Source organism: Artibeus jamaicensis, unplaced genomic scaffold (assembly GCF_021234435.1).
Source record: "Artibeus jamaicensis isolate MK-2021 breed Jamaican fruit bat unplaced genomic scaffold, CSHL_Jam_final contig_2259, whole genome shotgun sequence".
Classification (NCBI taxonomy): Eukaryota; Metazoa; Chordata; class Mammalia; order Chiroptera; family Phyllostomidae; genus Artibeus; species Artibeus jamaicensis.
Window position 1 is genome coordinate 3,698,209 of NW_026521468.1, and position 19,839 is coordinate 3,718,047.

A 19,839-nucleotide genomic window follows, 5' to 3' on the forward strand; every position below is an offset into this window, starting at 1 on the left:
TCCAAGATTGACAGACGAGATCAGGCAAAGATCCCCGCCGTCCCAACCCCGCTGCCCCAACCCTGCTGTCCCGAGGGCTGGCTCGGCAGGCCTCTTGTAAGGGGCCTTCAGTGCCTGACGGTCACACGGTCAAGACTTGCGACAAGAAAATAGAGCCCTTTAAGGATTTTAACGTCCCACTGTATGTCTGACGACTCAGAAAATCTGATTTTGCATCTGCTGCACTGCCAGCCCCACAGGCCCGCCTTGAGACCTCAAGAAACTGTGTTTCTAAAAATCTGAGAGCTTCCAAAAATAATTCTTACCAGGCAAGCTCTAAATGAGTAATTCTTAATTCATAATGTGCATTAATTAGCCTTTTAACACACCAGAAAAGCCACTGAAAATGTGGATTCGAGCGCCAAATCCCAGAGAGTCTGATTCAGTGTCAGAGGTGCAGCCCAGGGATCGGTACTTCTAACAGGCAACAAGGGGGGACTTTTGATGACGGCGTCTCCAGTTCACAGAGAGAAAAAACCAAGGTAAAGACTTCCCTTCTGGGTGCTACACAAAAGGTAGTTATGAAAGGCTGGATATTTCTGTGTGTATTTTTTGCTAATTCCTTCAAAGGCATCAAAGCAAAAAAGACAAATCTTTGAAATGAAGCCACAATGCAAGGGATGGTTTTTTCTCCTAACTAATAAAATTTCTAACTATGCCACCATTTTATCTAAAATTAGAAGCACAAAGATTTCACACAGACGCCACTGGATTCTCAGCACAGGTGAAGAACAGGGTTGATAACCCTACTGTGAAGATGGGAGAACAGCTGCATGAAAAAGAATGTGTCCAGCTGAGCCCTGAACCAGCGGACGTGGCAGGAGGAGAACCCACCACTCAGTTCAAATCAGTCCAGCAGCTCGCACCGCCCTCAACTTAAACTGGTACGTTCCAGTCAAAAATATTAGGTTCTTATTTCACAAACTTGAGAGAAAGAATTCCAACTTCCAATGGAGAAGATGTACATAAACGTGCTACTCCTGTTACGCTAACTACTCGGATCCCATTGACTGGACAGAAAAGGCAAGCTCAGAGAAACTGCCTAATAATTATGTATAGCCCAATATGAAATAATTGTCCACAGTGACCTCAAATCGACTACGTCCACTCACACACGACGGACCTTCAGGCTGGGCAGGCTGGCTCGGCTCGGGCACTTGCAGTCACTCTTAACCTTCGGCCTAGAGAAGCAGCCCAGCCCCATGGGGCGGGGCCTCTGGAACCACACCATCTGGACTCGAGTGCCAGCCCGCCCGTTCTAACTGGGCCAGTCTCTGCTTCCTCGTTTATTGTATAAAATAGAACAGTAGCAACACTGAGACTGAGTGAACATCAGGTTAACATCTAGGTAAAGTGCTACCCAGAAAACCCTATACACAGCGATCACTATTCAAATTAATTCTTAGGGTTCACAGCTGTGAGTATGCAAACCAGAGTTTATTCCTGTATTATTTATTAATTATTGTGTCATTTACTTGTGTTACTTATAAACCTACTTTCGCCCACCTCTGTAGTATGTCCTTTACTAACACTGAAGAGTCTAAGTTCAGTTTTCATGGATTATAACAACTGGAATCAGTCAATTCATTTAAAAGCCATTCAACCAGCTAATTTAGTGGAATATATACAAAAAGACCTGTGTTTTAAATATTTTCACAGGATCTAAAGACTGGTGAACCCTTCCAATTGAAACCCCCCAAATGAACCTTCTTCAGAGTCTCCTTAACTTCCTACAATTTAAAACCAACCCCATGCAGGTTTCTTACCTGTGTTGCCAAACTCAACACCTGCTGCACCAGCTCCTGTGTTTCTGACGGCTTCTTCAGGAAAAGCTTCACTATGGCAGTAAGCAGAGTAAGCTGCACCTAAGCAGATGTGATTTAATAAAGTGAAAGGCAGCCCTGGCTGGGGTGGCTTGGTGGATTGAGCCCCGGACTATGAACCAAAGGGTCACTGGTTCGATTCCCAGTCAGGGCACATGCCTGGGTTGCGGGCCAGGTATCTGGTGGGGAGTGCTCAAGAGGCAACCATACACTGATGCTTCCCTCCCTCTTTTTCTCCCTCCCTTCACCTCTCTAAAAAGAAATAAAATTGAAAAAAAAGAATAAAGTGAAAGGCATTTCATTAGTCATACCACCATTTCCAAAACAGCATTTCCCTACCTACCAATCACTATGGGTCCTTTCTGATTGTGATGACGAGACCAAGACGAACACCGAGCCAACACCAACAACAGCAGTCAAAAGTACCCATCAACTGAAAACTCACTAGCCTCCCATTCTCAAACTGCATTTTTGGCATCAAAAATTGCTCCTCTGTTTCTGGCCCAGATAATCACCTGTAACCCTCCAAGTACATGCTAGTGATGTGCTGGCAATGACACTGGCTCCTGACCAAGCCCATGACTGCTCCCTCCCACCCAAGGTGCAACTTCAGGGGAACGGGGGCATCCGTGGTCACACTGGGCAGAAGTGAGACAGAAGAGTCAATGCCACTTCGTAGCTACCTCGGGGTGGGCTGACAAGCCACAAAACTACTGGCTTATGTGTGTCCCTTGTAAAAACCTATTAAACATACTGTGGCGGACTACACACATGAACTTCAGTTTGCAGTGAGTACAAATGGTAGGGAAAGAGTTTAATGCATCTGCTCCTCTAGGCCTGCAGCACTAAGGCAGGGCCTCTCAGTTTTGGTGGCGGAGAGATGAAGACGAGAACGAATCTATCATCCAGAGAATCTTTCCAAACTGCACACGCCAGCCCTCAGCCCATCCCCGGGCGAAACCACTTCATATAATAAGCCATTAACTATTACTAACAGGCATGGCTAATTATCCTGGGATGACAGAAAATGAAAAGGTGGTAGCCGCTGCTCTAAGCCGGGAGCTGTCAGGGTGTGGTTCTGGAGGAGCAGCGGAGCAGCATCACCCTGAACCTCGGAAGGAATCAGAATGCCCGGCCCATCTCAGAGCCACTGAGCCAGACACCGAGGGGTGAGGCCCATCAACCTGCGCTTTAACGAGCTCCCCAAGAGCACGTTGTATCTGACGCTTATTGAAATTTGAGAACCACTGGTAGGTTTACTCCATCAGAAATCAGCACAACTGAAAAAGCTTGTCCCTTTTGGGAGAAAAATGAAATATGTGGGGTCTGTCCAGAAACAGTCCAGCCACTGTTAATATAATGAGAACGGTTTGCGCAACATCGATGTAACCTGGCAGCCAAGGAGAGTGGACAGAAGTGCACGTGTGTGAACGATGACAACTTCCCTACACTAGTCAGTGGGGGCGGGAGATGCTGTTGAGTGAGCACGGGTACTGTGCGGCCATCGCATTCAAAATGACTGAGCGAGTAGAGCAACAGATCTGCATCATATTTTGCGTTAAGCTTGAACATTCCTCCATGGAAACTATTTGGATGGTTCAGAAGGCCGCAGCTATGGGCAGCTGGTGACTGGAAACTTCATCACAACTCGCCTTGTGCATCATGTCTCCTGCAGTTTTTTGGTGAAACATCAAATCACCCGGGTGACTCAGCCCCCTACTGCCTAGATTTGACCTCTGGCTTTTCCCAAAACTAAACTCACTCTTGAAAGGGAAGAGATTTCAGATCGTTCACGAAATTCAAAAAACATGATGGGGCAGCTGGAATCAACTGGGAGAACTATGTGAGGTCCCAAGGTGCCTACTTTGAAGGGGACTGAAGCGTCATTGTCCCACGTACAATGTTTCTTGTATCTTCTTCAATAAATGTCTCTATTTTTCTGATCACATGGCTGGATACTTTCTGGACAGACCCCATACATATCAATCACATGAAAATGGCCGATCCTTTACTTTCCCTAACATCTTCCCCAAAACCTCTATGACACAGGATATAGTTGAAAACTTACCTGGGTGCTTTCGTCATGAAAACCCTCCAGGAAGCTCTCCAACAACTCGTCCGCGTTGTCGATCCGTTCGGCGTATTCCCCCACGATCCAGATCATAGCTGCTCGAGCATCAGGCTCATCCAGCGAGTCCAAGTTCTCGCACAGAGTAGCAATGATACTTTCATACCTGACGTAGCAGAATGGACCCCCGTTAGTGAGGGCCGCACTGAGAACTGTACTTAATCACACGAGTTAAAGGTAAAATCAGAGACAAGGGACCCTAAACCTAAGCACCAAAATACAGAGGCTTTTTAGTCCAGGGAACGTAAACACTTTAAGCCAGAAGATTGTCTTAAATTTCCCTTCAATTATGTTTACTAGCTTAAACATTTATACAAGCTCATCAAATATTCTATTCACAAGGAAAAGCTAACCCGTGGTATGAGACAATACTACCTGATGTTTCTAACAACCTTCCTGACACACGGTCAGAGAGTGTCCCATCTAGGATTCTCTTTTGCCTTCACACTGGAGAACAAATCCCACTTCACTTTTAGGAAAATGGAGTCAGACAACAACAGCATCCAGACTAGAAACAGTAATTCTGTCCCTTAATCCAAATCTCTGCTTTTCATAGGGATCTTGTTTTTTAAATTTATTTTAGAGAGGGGAGAAGGAAGAGAGAAAGAGGAGAGAAACATCAACCTGTGGTTGCCTCTCGCACACCCATCCCCCACTGGGGACCTAGCCCACAACCCAGGCATGTGCCCTGACAGGGAATCGAACCAGTGACCCTTTGGTTCACAAGACCGCACTCAATCCACCAAGCCACACCAGCCGGGGCTGCTTTTTATAGAGATCTTTATGTTTTTGCCTCTCAAGGCATTGCCTGTACTAAAGATTTGTTTCTCTAAGGAAACAAGAAAATCAAATACTTATTTTTAATTTGACAGGTCTACAGCTCTCTCACTTTACCCTGTTGAACCCATCTCCTTGGGTAATGTAGTTATAAACATCAAAATAACATTAGAGGAAGAAAAAGAAATAATACACTTAACTGTGCCCTACTTCCACAGATTAAACTGGGTTTTCGATAGTTCTTTCTTACAATTAAGCGTTTATAACCCCTTATGAGAACCAGAAAGGGACACATTTCTCAGCCAATCACATTGTGACACACATCCCCACCCTTATCCCAGACGTTCAGAAACCCAACACTCCCCTCTTCTGCTGGGGGCGGGGGTACTGTATTTTGCCATGTATATGGCGCTCCTCAGTATAATGTGCACCCATGTTTTTGGCCCAAACTTTTAGGAGAAAAAGATCTTTTGTTTTAATTTTTTAGTTTATGTATGTATGTATGTATTTATGTATTTATTTATTTATATCTAGAAACAAAAGTGATTATCATATTCCAGGGTACTGCTTTGCATATGGACATCATTATTGCTTTCTACAGTTAAACTTTTAACACCTAAGTGTAAATAAAGGAATTAAAAACATTTACATAGGCCCTGACCAGTGTGACTCATTGAATTGAGCACCGGCCTGTGAACCAAAAGGTCACCAGTGTGACCGCCAGTCAGGGCGCATGTCCGTGTTGCAGGCCAGGTTGGGGCATGTCACAGACAACTGATGACTCTCTCACACACTGAGGTTTTTAACCGCTTTTCTCCCTCCCCCCTCTAAAAGTAAATAAATACAATCTTTAAAAGTTTATATAGATACAGAATTAGTGCTACCTGTGTATAATGTGCATCCTTATTTTTCCCTCAAAAATCTGGGCAAAAATGTGCATATTATATACAGTGAAATACAGCTAATCATTCTTTTTCTAAAATACTGTTTCTAAAACTTATAATGTGTGTATGTGTATAATGCTTAATAAACCAGTGCTTTGCTAAAATACTTCTTCTAATTTTGAGTCCACCACTAAGCTAACTTACTGTAAGTCACTTCACTTAACAGTCATTAATAACCGACCAGGAGTTTCAGTACAAAATATGTCTGCCCCTTTAAGACAAAATGAGATTCAGGATGCTTACAAACCTACTCTTCTGTGGCTACTTCAGATCCCTCAACTGCTTGCTTTGAAAATCAAATACACACACAGGAGCAGCTACGACACACCAGAAACGACCCGTGAGCCGCACTGACGATTCACTGTTACCTGTTCTGTCGTTTTCTACAAAGCACCAGGTAACGAGCAAAGTGAACCGTGCAGTTACCACCTTCCCAGTTTTTACCCCAGGGAGGTCAGAAGACTTATCATCCAAATAGGAGTTTCTGAGAGTAAAAAGGGGCACGGTCATTGACTACGCCTGGTAACAGGCGTAAACTGGGATTATAGCCGGACAATCTGGAATAGATGGGTCTTTTACTAGTAACTTCGCTAGCAAAGACTGTGGTTAACTTCAATATACACTAGTCAACAGTGCACACTCAGACAGAGCTTCACCTCTCCTGAAAGTACTAAAGCAGCCCTGGCTCCGCAGGGCCTGGCAGGCTGGCGCACCGCCCCACACAGCAGAAGGCTGTGGGTCTGATCCCCAGTTGGGGTGTGCACGGGAGGCAACTGATGGATGTTTTTCTCTCTCCCCGCCTTGTCTTTCTCTAAAATCAACAAACACATCCTCAGATGAGAGTGGATAGATAGGTAATAAATAAATAAATAAAGCGGGTGAGAAATCAGGTTTTGATCCCTGTGCTAACAACCTTATACGGTTCTGATTTTTAATGAAGTTTCCCATCATGACTAGCTACATTACCAAGCCAATGTCAAAGTGCCCACTCAGACATCCCCTAAGTGATCCGAGGAAGGGGGCGGAAGCACACGCACGTACTTGTTGGGGTACTTGCGGAAGATGTCCCTGATGACCACGATCGCCTCTTGGACCACATAGTTTACTTTGGTCTGGATGAGATCAAGCAACGTGCTCACACAACGTTCTGCGGATTGCTGCAAAGAGGAACATAATAAATGGGAAGTCAGACGACCTGTCCAGTAATACAAACCTCAGTATAAAAAGATCTGAAACACACAGGCGCATCGACTACACTAGACTAAAAGACTACACAGGCACCTAATTTAACCAGGTTACCCCAGAGGCTGGGCTACCTGCCGAAGACGGACGAAGTTCTGGATGTGCCCCAACTGTACTCACTACAAACATACTGACAGATGGGCGTCCATTCATGTGGAAAGAATCATCTGGTAGAGCAGGAGAAGAAAAATGGGAGAATAAGGCGAGACAGGACGTCTTCTCCTGCAGTTCATGGATGAGTGGAGACCAGGAGGCAACTTTAAACTCTTGAAATGAAACTGCCAAATTTCATACGTGCATACAAGCACATTTTCCAGGGAGAGTCCACAGCTCATTGCAGTAGCAAAGTTACCGCTGACTCAAAAACTCCTAAAAACTGCTCTCTTTTGATATGACGAAGTCTATAACCTTAGATAAATTGCAATTTTCCACAGTCTATAGTTCATCTATAGAACAGAATTTAATCTAAGAATCTTTCCCTGTTGAAGAGAATATGAAAGAATGTAAGTGACAAAACTAATGTACGGAAATTATAACTCGTAGCTTTTACAAGGAGAAGCGCTCTAGAAGAGAGATTTTCGAAATCGAGGACTGACCAGGCCAAAGGGACTGGTTGGTTGAAGCATCATCCCATACACCAAAATGGATGAGGGTTCAATCCCCGGTGAGGGCACATACAGGAGACAACCGATCGAAGTTTCTATTTCACACTGATGTTTCTCTCACTCTTTCTCCCTTTCTATCTCTCCAAAATCAATAAATAGATCCTCGACTGAGGATTAAGAAATAATAAAATAATGTACAAATCAAGGACTGGTCTGTCACACACTGTGATGCACTATGACAGGCCCATCACTCTGGTACTGTGTCCACTGATCAGACGCAGGAGAAAGTGCACAGCAACCCCTGGGAGGCCGTCTTGCTGAGACACTGACCATGACTCTTACCAAGCCTCTGGATTTAATGACGTGAAGAGGATGGGGGACTGAGATAAAGAACACTAAAACACAACCCGCCCAGTCCAGACGCTGACCCGGTCCCTTCAAAAAGTGGCACCAAATTAACTAAGAAAAGACTTAAGATCATTAACCAAAAGCAACGTGTGGACCTTGTTCAGATTTTGAACTGAACGAGCCAACTACAAAGAGATTTAGACAATTAGGGAAAACTGGGCAAAAAAAAGGTGTATGAGACTAAGAATTACTGTTTGTGGGGGTGTGGTAATGGTACTGTGCCAGTATTTTTTGGTAAAGGACCTTATCTATTAGATACGCTCACTGGACTACTCCAGTAAGATTCTATCTGGGATTTCCATTAACATACAATCGTACTCCATTCCCTTAAAATTTTTTTAATCCTTACTTGGTAATATATTTATTGATTTTTTTTTTTAAAGAGAGAGAGGAAAGGACGAGGGGAGGAGGGAGGAAGGCAGGGAGAAAGAAACATCAGTTGCCTCCCGAAAGTGCCTCGAATGGGCATCAAGCCACAAGCTCCTGGTGCACGGGATGACTGCCGCTCCAGCCAACGAACCACCCGGCCGGGGCCCAGACGGGGAGGGAGGAGAAAAAGATAAAACTGCGACAACTTGTTGATATTTGTTCGAGACAGATAATACGTTCAGGAGAGTTTGTCAGTCAATTTTACTTTAGTGTATGCCTCAAATTTTCTCCAATACAATCTTTTAAATGTATTATAATATTTTAAACCATTCCAACCAATTTAATGAATACAAAATTCCACCTTGAGGATACTTATATGATGTCATATATGATCCTTTTGCACCATAAATAAAATCCTGCCATCTTTTATGTATTTGTGTTTCTCATTTTCAGCTAGTAATTCCTGTACTGCTATTGCAACACCAAAACAGGTAAAAATAATTAAATATGTAAGTTGTGATACATTATGAAGTGTGTAGGTGTAGGCTGCCCTAAGATTAAAGTGCAATCACAACCATCACGTTAGATTTAAAAAGGGTACCAATCAGGTAGTACAGCAGAGGGGCAAGAGCAAACCTCAGTCACCGCACACGCAAAACGTCCAGGAACAGAGAAACACGCACGAATCGAAGCTGAGTGTATGATAAAGACAATGTTTTCTATGAGTAAAGACAAAATGGTTTTTCTGGGGTTTGATTTCCACACTCATATTTCACAAAAATTATTTCCAATTATTTTAATTATTGATTAAAATCACATTTCAAAGTAAAAACAAAATCATTGCCCTATAAGTAGAAAATCAAGGTACATTTTATGTGACTTTGAGGTAGTGCACAACTCTGTAGGCGCGCTACCAGAGTGACCACTGAGAGAAAGACTGAGGGGACCCTGGAAAATGTGAGCTACCGCAGCGTGCTAACAAGTACAACGAAATCGAAGGGAAAACATACTGGGAAAACAACTGCTAATGAAATGAAGGGTTAATATCTTTAATTATAAAGAACTTTACATTATTTGGAAAAACAGCAAAAGCAACTTTAAGGTCCCATAATGAGGAAAAGAGGCTAAATAAATTATGAGACACTGAAACATCATGTCTATAAACCACTAAAAATGATGAAAAGCATTATCAGTAACATGGGAAAATATCTGTGCATGGTTAAGTGAAAAAAGCAGATTACCAAAGTAAAGAGCACTCACACAATGATCCCACTGTTATAAAAAAATACCCCTGTGTACAGAGGACTGATAAAGATTTAGAGTCGTGTTCACATCATCTCAGGGCGGGCGGAGTGGGCGCAGGAGAAAGCAGGGTGTTCTGTTTTCAATGAATGTGTCATATTTTATGAGTTTACATAGTAAACACATACAGCTTTAGGAAGAGGAAAAATACACCTTTGTTTTTAAATTAAGGAATGAGACACTAATCTGTATCTTATTTTTAAAAAAAATTTATTTATTTTTGGAGAGAGGGAAAGGGTGGGAGAAAACAGAGGGACAGAAACATCGAAGTGAGACAGAAACATCAACTGGTCGCCGAGAAAGAACCCAAGCGCGGGCCCCGAGCGGGACTGGAACCGGCAACCGTTCACTTTGCAGGGCGAGGTCCTACCCACGGAGCCACACTGGTCAGGAATGTATCTTATCTTGATCCATAAAAATTTGAAATACTAAACATCATAGAACAGAAAACTAGGAAGTGAAGAATTCCTGGCACTAACTTATTGCCTTAATCTCTCTCAAACAAATCACACCACTTGATTTAGAAAACTGAAAAAGGCCACGGCTTGTTTATCTCCTCCTACACTTGATCTCAGCTAAAAGGCCGAGAACCGATTGTTTATCTCCTCCTCAAAGAAGTATATACTATAAATGTATACAGTTTTATTTATTAATTTTTCAAAAAGATTTTGATTATTTTTTACAGAGAGGGGAAGGAGAGAGGGAGAGAAGTATCCATGTGTGGTTGCCTCTCACTCGCCCCCGACTGGGGACCTGGCCCATGACCCAGGCATGTGCCCTGACTGGGAATTGAACCGGCAACCCCGTGGTTTGCAGACCCGAGCCACACCAGCCAGGGCTAAGTGTATACAATTTTAATTTGTCGATCACCTCAATAAAGGAAGTGGAAAAAGTAAAATGTATTAAAAAAAAAATAGAAATAGGCAAAAGTTACTAAAATGTACAATGGGATTGCTTTTTCAGTGCTATTTATCGACACTACAGCCTATTGCTTAATCTTTAACCTAACCAACTTAATACAACAAAATTATACGTTCTTTTCACCTAAGGATTCTTAGAGCAACATAGAAACATCTACACAGAAAGTCTCTATAATGCCCTCGCTAGTTCTGCCCCATCCCACAGACGGGGGTTCAAACAGGCAACCGTTGCCTCTCCTACCTCGTAACTGTTTGGTCTAAGCAACTCTGTCCAACTGAGAACTTTCGTGATTGAAAAGTTCTAGGAAAAGTTCTAAGGCAAATCCAAAGCAACCTGAGATAAGGAAGCACCAGACGAAAGGCGGGATCCCTGAAGGCTGACCCTAAGTCTCCCATTCCTCACTCACTCCCACGGGGGCTCCCTGTGAGTCAGAGGAAGACGCGAAAGCTGTCGGAAGCTCATCTTTTCCAGACTATGGACGAGTCTCCAATCAGCCCCAACAGACGGCACTAAGTCTCTGGAACGTAGGGGCTTTGAGAACCCTTTCCAGCTTCAGAATGGGACACAATTTTATGTGGCTCTGCAGAGCTCTGTCAGAGAGGTCAGCATGGCAGTGACAAGCTCAACGTGACTCTCATGCTACCAAAACCTCTCTGAAAGCTGTGTGCCTTAACAAGAAGTAGTTGGCTATACCTCAGTAACAAAAAGAAAAAAGAAAAGGCAGGCAGATGAAGCGCGGTGATTGAAACAGATGTACTGTACCAAGACCCAGTAAACAGACTTCCCCGTTTCTCAAATGGAGCGACGGAAGAGTGCCACACACCTGAAGCAACCGAGCCAGCACAGCCCAGATTAGAAACCGGGATTCACTTCCTTCTGACTGCGGCCACTAGTCTACTAACCATGTATCAGGGCTACCCTCACGGAGCAGCACTGACCTGAATGAAAACCAGGACGGCCAGGTCGGAGCCTGGCTTCCACAGGTGCTTCTCCGACAGCGCCGGTCTCTTTCTGCCCCCGGGAAGTGCTAAGTACTGGTCGCACTGTACGCATTAGTTTAGTACCCTTGAGAAGCCATAGGGCCCATCCCTCTGCCACTATGTGGAACTACGTATAGTCAAGTAGCAGGAACGAAGATGGAGCTCTGAATCCAAAACAAAGAGAACGAAGGCCACCATTAACTTCAACAAGTTCCTGAAGGAGGAGAAGCAAGTGGAGGACTGGTGACTGATGAGCAGGGCCATGTCAATCATGGCCCATAATCCCTATTAGAAAGCGACAACCAAGCTAGAAACAGATCTGCCCTCTAAAACCAGAGAGCACAGCAAGACCTTCAAGTAAAGGCCAACTCACTGTCCTAAGGCAGAAACCTGCTGGCTGACAGCCCCGCCCGTGTGCAGAGAAGCCCTGAGAACTTATCTCTGCTAAACATAAACAGACTGCACTTAACTATATGCATGTCACATGCCTTAATTACAAACTGTGTACAGAGCCCTGACCATTGTGGATCTTGGTTGAGCGTCATCCTGCAAAGCGAAAGGTCACCAGTTGGATTCCTGGTCAGGGCACACGCCTGGATGGTGGGTTTGGTCCCAGGCTGGCACGCATCCAAGCAGCAACCGATCATTGTTGCTCTCACACACTGATGCTTCTCTCCCTCTCTTCCCCCCTTCATTAAAAATAAATAGAATCTTAAAAAACAACACAAAACTGTGTATAACAAACATGTAACTATCACTACAACTCTCCTGATAAATTCAAACTGCAGAAACTACATAAAAAAAAACCCCTGTAATTCATATCCTCAGAGATTTAAGAAGCTACTAGAACCACAAAGAAAGGAACGCTATGAAAAAGTAGTAATAACAAGAAAGAACAATGAAGAAAGGCTGGATGAAATGACGGCTGTGCAGAGGCCAAGAAAGAATCAGTCAGACAGGAGCGAGCCAGAGGACAGAGGACCGGAAGAGAGAGGGTCCAGGACAACGAGAGGCTCACACAGTCGATATTCCGCTCAAAAAGATGGAAGGAGATAGGGGTGCAATGAAGACATGCAATGCAAGAATAAAAGAAAGGCCATTACAGAAATTCCAGGAAAAACGGGTCTCAATAAGAAAATATATAATCATTTGCTTTGAATGGGCCCTACATATTTAGTCATAAATGCATAGTAAGTTCTGTAAGCCTGCAGTTGGCAGAACAAGAAATACATGTACACTATCTCAATTTACAGAGAATCAAAAGGGTCAAAAAGACTCCTGATGTAACTACACCAGAAAACAGGAAGGGAACTCAGCGGGAAAGGTGGGGCATATAAACTGAGCCGCTCACCTCACAGCAGAGAGTCAGCATATTTACAATCCATAAATCAATGAATAATAGCAGCCCTGGCTGGTGTAGCTCAGTGGATTGAGCGTGGGCCTGTGAAGCAAAGGGTCGCCAGTTCGATCCCCAGTCAGGGCACATGCCTGGATTGCAGGCCAGTTCCCAGTAGGAAACACACGAGAGGCAACCACACAATGATGTTTCTCTCCCACTCTTTCTCCTTCCCTTCCCCTCTCTCTAGAAATAAATATTTAAAAAAATGAATAATAGCATAAGCATATCTTTTAGATATGGAAAAATCTAAAAAGTACAAAAACCAGAAACATGACTTAAATGATTCCCTCAGAGAAGAGAAGAACCAGGGATAGCTGCCTTTCATTAAAAATTCTTGAATATTTTAACTATGAGCTTTATTACTGTCATAAACTTTTAAAATTATTTTATTTTATTTAAGGATTTTTTATTTATTTATCTTTAGAGGGGAAGGGAAGAAGAGAGGGAGAGAAATATCAATGTATGGTTGCCTCTCATGTGTCCCTCGCTGGGAACTGGCCTGCAACCCAGGCATGTGCCCTGACTGGGAATCGAACCGCGATCCTCTGGTTTGCAGGCCCACACTCAATCCACTGAACTACACCACCCAGGCCTGAAAATTATTTTAAAGAAAGGAGTGAAGAGAGCACCCCGACCCCTGTACCATGACCCCGGCCGCCGCCGGACACTTGCCTCCACCTTGATGGCGCACCGCCCAATGGCCCTCACTGCTTTGCGGACGAAGTCGACGTCCACTTCTGTGGCATATTCCTTCAGTTCGGCCAGAACCTGTGAAAAACGCAGGGCGTGAACAAGCATTACGGATCTCAAATAGCAGTTTAATGGCCAGGCTTTTTCTGAATGCCAGACCTTAAGATCTACAACATTATAATCTGGAGTTCACATAGAGTCTGACCTGAGCAATGTTGGCCTGGGATGCCAAGCGAATCATGATGTCCAACTTCTCCAGTTTCACATAGATGGGATCGTTATACTTCACAAAGAAGACTTTGATTTCCTGCTTTAAGATTTCAGGCCTGCGATACACACAGAAACACAAGGTAGGAAGGTGAGGCACTGACTGGTACCTCCTTCTGAGCCTCTATTAATATCCAATCTATGCCGCTTTGCTCTCCCCCCACGCCAGCCTGCACAGGAAACACACATACCAACTCCCCCGAAACCCCTCTACTCAAATCGGTCCCACGTGGCAGACCGGCTTGGTCCTTGAACGTGGTGGGGCATGCACAGTCAAGAACTGCTGCGAGAGCCGCAGCCTGGCCCCACGCAGAAGCCTGGACCAGGCTGAACAGGACCCGCTAGCCTGCCACTAGGAGACGCTCAGAGAACAGACTGCATGGCAGAGGGGTGGCCGGCAGCCGGTGCAGACTGCTCCCAAATCAACCGCAGGCCTCCTGACACAGGGCAAGGGGTCTGGCCACAGGACAGTCTCCTTTTTGTGCATTAAAGAGTTTAACGGTGGCCCCTTTAATATTGGTGTTATCAAGCGTAAATGTACAAACACCTTATTCGGCAATCCGTTTCCCCCACCTTTTCTGAACGATGAGGTTGATGTTCCTCAGGGCGACGTACTGCACCTCCGGCTCCCCGGACAGCAGGGTGACGAGCGGAGGCGCCAGCTTCTTCAGCAGCATGCTGTAGTAGTCGGAGTCCTTGGGCAGCAGCTCCAGGAACTTCATCAGGACTTTCACCGCCGAGAGCACCACCGCTGAGTTGGCGTGCGACAGCCGGGGCGTCACCCGCTCGCAGATGCTGCGGGGCAGGGCAGGGAAGGAAAGCCGAGCCCTGGAGAGGGGAGCTCTGACGCTCCTGCGGAAGCGCTGGGCCCAGCACAGCAGCTATACACACAAACCTCTCCATAAAACTGGCGGCGACTTCAACTCTATAAACTAAAATGCATGTACATGTACACGGAATTTAGTAGCCAATTTCTGATAGTCCAAGAAAACCTGTAACACGGCAATGATAAAGGGCTGAGAACTGTCCGGGTGTGCTTTCCAAAACCTCCAAACTCAGACCGACATCACCGCTATCGCTAATGGAAGACATCGTATATTTTGCTGGCTCCAGCACCTCCTGTGGTGCTGAATTATGGGTATAGCTCAAGTCATAATTAGTATGAAGCCAATTACTGTGTATCTAATAGAATGAAAAGTGTTACTAGAGTGAGAGACACTCACAAACCTCTTTGTCACAAGGCCAAGAACTGCTAGATGGGAGATGAGACTGTGATGAGGAAGATTTCAGCACAGCACAACTATGCTGTTCAAACAAGAAAGGAAAGAAAATACGTCTCTTAGGAAAGAGCTGTTTTTGCACGGTTACTCCACTACCTGAAATGTTTCTAAATCCAGTAAGCAAATACCATGGGGACAGAAACATCTGTCCCACAAAGCACCGATCTTCCTCAGCAGGACAGACTTTTATTCTAATACAGAAGACACCAGAACTTGCTAAACCACCAAGACCCCCAGAGACCATCCAGGAGAGCGCACTCACCTCTGAGCCTCTCGGTCATCTTTTGGGTTGTAATTGGACAGGCAGTCCAGGATGAAAATCTGGCCCCATTCCGTGCACTCGTTCAGGGCTGTCAGCAGCTTATTGATGTTCTGTGGGTTCAGATCGAGTAAGTTGCTATTCGGGTGAGATTCGCTGATTTCAGATAAGGCTGCTACAGCATTGGCCACCACCTGGGAAAGAAGCAGACGTGAGGTCACTTACCAAGGACAGCACAAGTGCAGACAGACACTCTTCTCTGGGCCACAGACCTCAACTCCTGATTCCTGCGAATCTCACCCAGTCAACTGGAAACGCACAAACTGCTTTCAGAACACACTTGTGTATCAAACCACCAGTGATGGCACACACTGTCCTGTGGTCAGACAACCCAGCATTAAAGCAATTCATATGGGGCAGAAAGTCCCATATAACTTACTATTAAAACATTCGCAATTTTAATAGTGTTCAAAACTATCAGTAGAATCAAGACATATAAACAGCAACAAAAAAAAAGGCAGTAAGTTTCAATATGAAATACACACACTTGGCAATGAAGAGAAAAATCCAAGCCGAATGGGTAACTGGGTATGGGTATATAGGGAGTGGGGGGAGTGGTGGAGAGATGATACCGCCGGTCACATCACAGGTCTTGATGTGATTTTCTTGAGTAAGAAAATTTGAGTTTGAGTCCTGGCTGGTGTAGCTCAGTGGATTGAGCGCAGGCCTGTGAACCAAAAGATCGTGGTTCAATTCCCCATCAGGGCACATGCCTGGGTTACAGGCCAGTTCCCAGCAGGGGATGCACCAGAAGCAACCATACATTGATATTTCTCTCCTTCCCTTCCCTTCTAAAAATAAATAAATAAAAATTAAAAAAAAATTTAGCTTGAGACACTGATATGATGTTGGGAGAACTCATAATCTGTGGGATTTAGTTCCTCATCTAAAAACCAGGGATAATTTAATCTACCTCACAGATTAGCTCTAGTTTAAGGATAAAATCAGATGACATATGTACAAATTCTTTCTATAAAACCTTATGCAAAACAGCCCTGGCAGGTGTGGCTCAGTTAGCTGGAGCATCATCCCCATAACTGAAGGGTTGCGGGTTCAATCCCCAGTCCAGGCGAGTATGATTCCTGGTCTGGAAGCCTATGGGAGGAGGCCGATGTTTCTCTCTCCCCCTTCTCTCTCTAAAAGCATCGGAAACATGTCCTGGGGGGGGGACTTACACAAAATAAAGATGGTCAAATTACGTAATTCATCAGCTGCAGTTTTTCACATTAACAGCTCCGACACTGGGATGCGTTTTATAATCCATGGCGCACTGTTTTAATGTAAAATGTTTTTCCTTCCAGGTAATACACAAAGTAATAAAGCATATTAACCCTAGCCCAGTAGCTCAGCTGGTTGAAGCTTCATCCTGATACCACACCAAGGTCACAAGACTGACCCCCAGTCAGGGCACATGCATGAAGCCACGCACTGACTGCATGAATAGGTGGAGCAATAAGGAGATGTGCGTGCGCCTCTCTCCCTCCCTCCCTCTCTCTCTAAAGTCAATAAAATCTCTTTAAATCTTAAAAAAGTTTAAAAATAAAGCATCTTAGAATCAAAGGCATTTTATTATCAATGAAATATGGTATCTCAAACGTGTACCCTCTCAGGCAATATGATAAATAAAAAATTGCTACCAAATAAAGCATCCTGACTTATAGATCTGGGAATTCATAATTAGCTGCAAGAAAAAAGGTGAACACTCTACCAAAATTACACATTATTTCTAACATAACAAATCCACAACCAAGGAAATGTTTATAAAGTACTTTAAAACTTGCAAATACACCCACCAAAATAAAGAAAAACTGCAGGATGGCCCTGTACAGGTAAATAAAAAAAACCCATTTTGCAGTGAGGCTCCCAGCTGTTACTAAAATTAGCAGGCCAGGCTCCCTACAAACACTCGGCAAGGACACATGAGGTGTTACAGGTGACAGCAGCGTCAGGAGTCATACGTCCTGAAAAGACTCTCACAAATGTCAGGTCATTGCTAGTCCTTCCTAAAGTCCCTCGCTAAAAGTTCGACTCCTGTCCTTCTACTTGCAGGAGAAGAAATGGGGTGCGCACGATTTGGCTACTAATATTAACACCCATTTTATCTGGGTCGTCTGTGGATTATGCCAGCATGTGGTTTTACCTAGAAGATAAAAAACTAGAGAATATGATTTAATCAAATAATACACTTGTGACAATTATCCTTTATTATGTTAGGGATAATGATGCCACAAATGGAATCATCTTCATCTAAAATTTAGTGATTAAAACAAAAATTCCAAGATGATAATCAAAGACTCGGTGGCACACATGACTAAGGACACGCCTTTTATCTTTAGTAAAACAGGTCGGGGAGAGGTGCCTGGTGCCCCTGCCACACAGCAGCACACACGAGGCTCTTTTCTCACTTAATTGTTGTTTGCTGCCTCCACCGTCAAGCACGGGATTCAGTGAAGAGGAAAAGGCATAACGAGTGAAATAATATTCCCTGCAACATCTCAGTGCTTTACACAGAGGGGAGAGATGTTTATTTCCCGTGGAAAACACACTCAATAGACACAAGGACAGCAGAAAGAATCAAAATGCCGCTGGAAGACCAGGTGCCCGTTTCCGTCCACTGCCGCTGCCGATGCCCAGAGCCGGACGCCAGGGCCCCAAACTAGCAGCTGCTACAACTCCCCATTCCCGCCACGGAGATCCTTTCAATGTTAAAAGAGAAGTTAAATACAAGATGTGTTAACAGGAAATGTAGAAAAAGGGTGAGAATTGGGGCAACTAAAAGCCTTGGGGAGAAAAGAGACAGAAGGGTGCTGAACAGAATGAATAATTAGAATTCTTTCGTGATTGTCATAGGCAATTAGAAATTAAACCGAGTGTATAATGCAGCTAATGAAGTATACATGCTGGTGGTAAAATAGGCAATTTCCACTTATTATCACATTAAAACAAAAAAGGAAATAGGGAAAAGTCAGTCTAATTAAAAGATCCAGCGAGATTGGATAATAAGATTGTTTAGAAAGACTTGCACTGAGAAAAGAGGACACAGGTCACCAAGCCCGCGACTGGCCGACCAGAGGAGAGGCGCCTCCAGGACGAACCCGTGCTTCTCAGCCTCCCCGGAGCTCCTTCCATCCCACCTTCTATCACACTCCACGTCTTCAGAAACACGCTGGCGTGGGCCCACAGGGACTACCGCTCAGAGACTCCTGGTCAGTAAGCCAGGTTGGTTTAGTGGACACTTAACATGAGCTAGACCTGCTGACCCTAAAGTAGATTAAGGAAAAGACTGGCTTCACACACCAGGTGGCTCGGGTATACAGGATAACTCACCTGTCAATATTTACACAGTTGCTTTCTCATTTTACACTATGTACATGGTACACATATTGTCTATTTTTTTAAAATAAACTTTATAACTTAAGATTTATTTTGTCTTCTCAGAGAGCCTTCTCCAAACAATAATTCACTATCACAAAAGAACAAATGCGACCCCTGCAGTAACCCCCTCGATTTACTGGTCCTATCAAAACAAAGGCTGGACTGTCCTCATTCGAAACATCACATAAACACTTTTCATGAATTCGAACTAATACACGTCACATTTTTCCCTCTAGAAAATAGGCATTTCTCTTAGGAAACAGCACCACAAAGAGAACAATGGCCTTTTAACTATAATCTCAGAAAAACTGTAGCTCCCAAGAAAGATAGGTTTTTCAAGGATTTATACATAGGGTTTTCTCAGTACATTAGCTGGCTTATGAAAAGTTGGAATCTAAAAAACAAAAGGAAAAAAGTTGACATCTAGGCTACAACACATCCATATCGTTAAAAAAAATTTTTTTAATTCATCTTGCTTGTCAATTATGGTAAGTTTTGTTCTTTGGGGGACGGCGCCTAAACACTGCCCCTCCCCATCCCACTGCACCTCGACCTACTGCAATATGTCTGCTTTGCGGATGCAGATGTTACAAACACACACACACACACACACACACACACAAGCACATACAGATACATGTAAAATCACAGTCAACATTAGACAACAAATCTTTCTCTGCCTGAAATACAGACTTCTACTCAATGTGACAGTTCCATACAGACCCTTGGAATTTGCTGATTTTTTTTTTTTTAAGGTAAGCAATTTGTATTTGACTCACCTGACACTACACCTAATAGAGTGAGTTGCACAAAGAGATAAAAGACAGCAACGGGTAAAATCCACTGGACACTTACTACGTCCCATCAATCCTCACAGCAACTCTGAGTTAGCTGCTAGCAAAATCTACCTGTTACAGATAAGCAGCAGGCTTTTTAAAGAAGTTTATAAATACAGGGTTAGAAAAATTCAG

General features: G+C 44.0%; 1 protein-coding gene across 2 annotated transcripts in view; it reads right to left on the reverse strand.

Moving 5' to 3' along the window:
• The window catches only part of AP2B1 (adaptor related protein complex 2 subunit beta 1), a 99,028-nt gene that overhangs the window by 52,864 nt on the left and 26,325 nt on the right, over positions 1-19,839 (reverse strand). For both annotated transcript variants that reach the window (XM_037167227.2, XM_037167225.2), the window contains exons 6-12: positions 15,437-15,627; positions 14,468-14,689; positions 13,833-13,953; positions 13,610-13,705; positions 6,753-6,868; positions 3,931-4,096; positions 1,806-1,904 (exon numbers count right to left, since the gene is read on the reverse strand). In XM_037167227.2, coding sequence (XP_037023122.1) covers positions 1,806-1,904; positions 3,931-4,096; positions 6,753-6,868; positions 13,610-13,705; positions 13,833-13,953; positions 14,468-14,689; positions 15,437-15,627 — 1,011 coding nt within the window. The remainder of the gene's footprint in view (positions 1-1,805; positions 1,905-3,930; positions 4,097-6,752; positions 6,869-13,609; positions 13,706-13,832; positions 13,954-14,467; positions 14,690-15,436; positions 15,628-19,839) is intronic.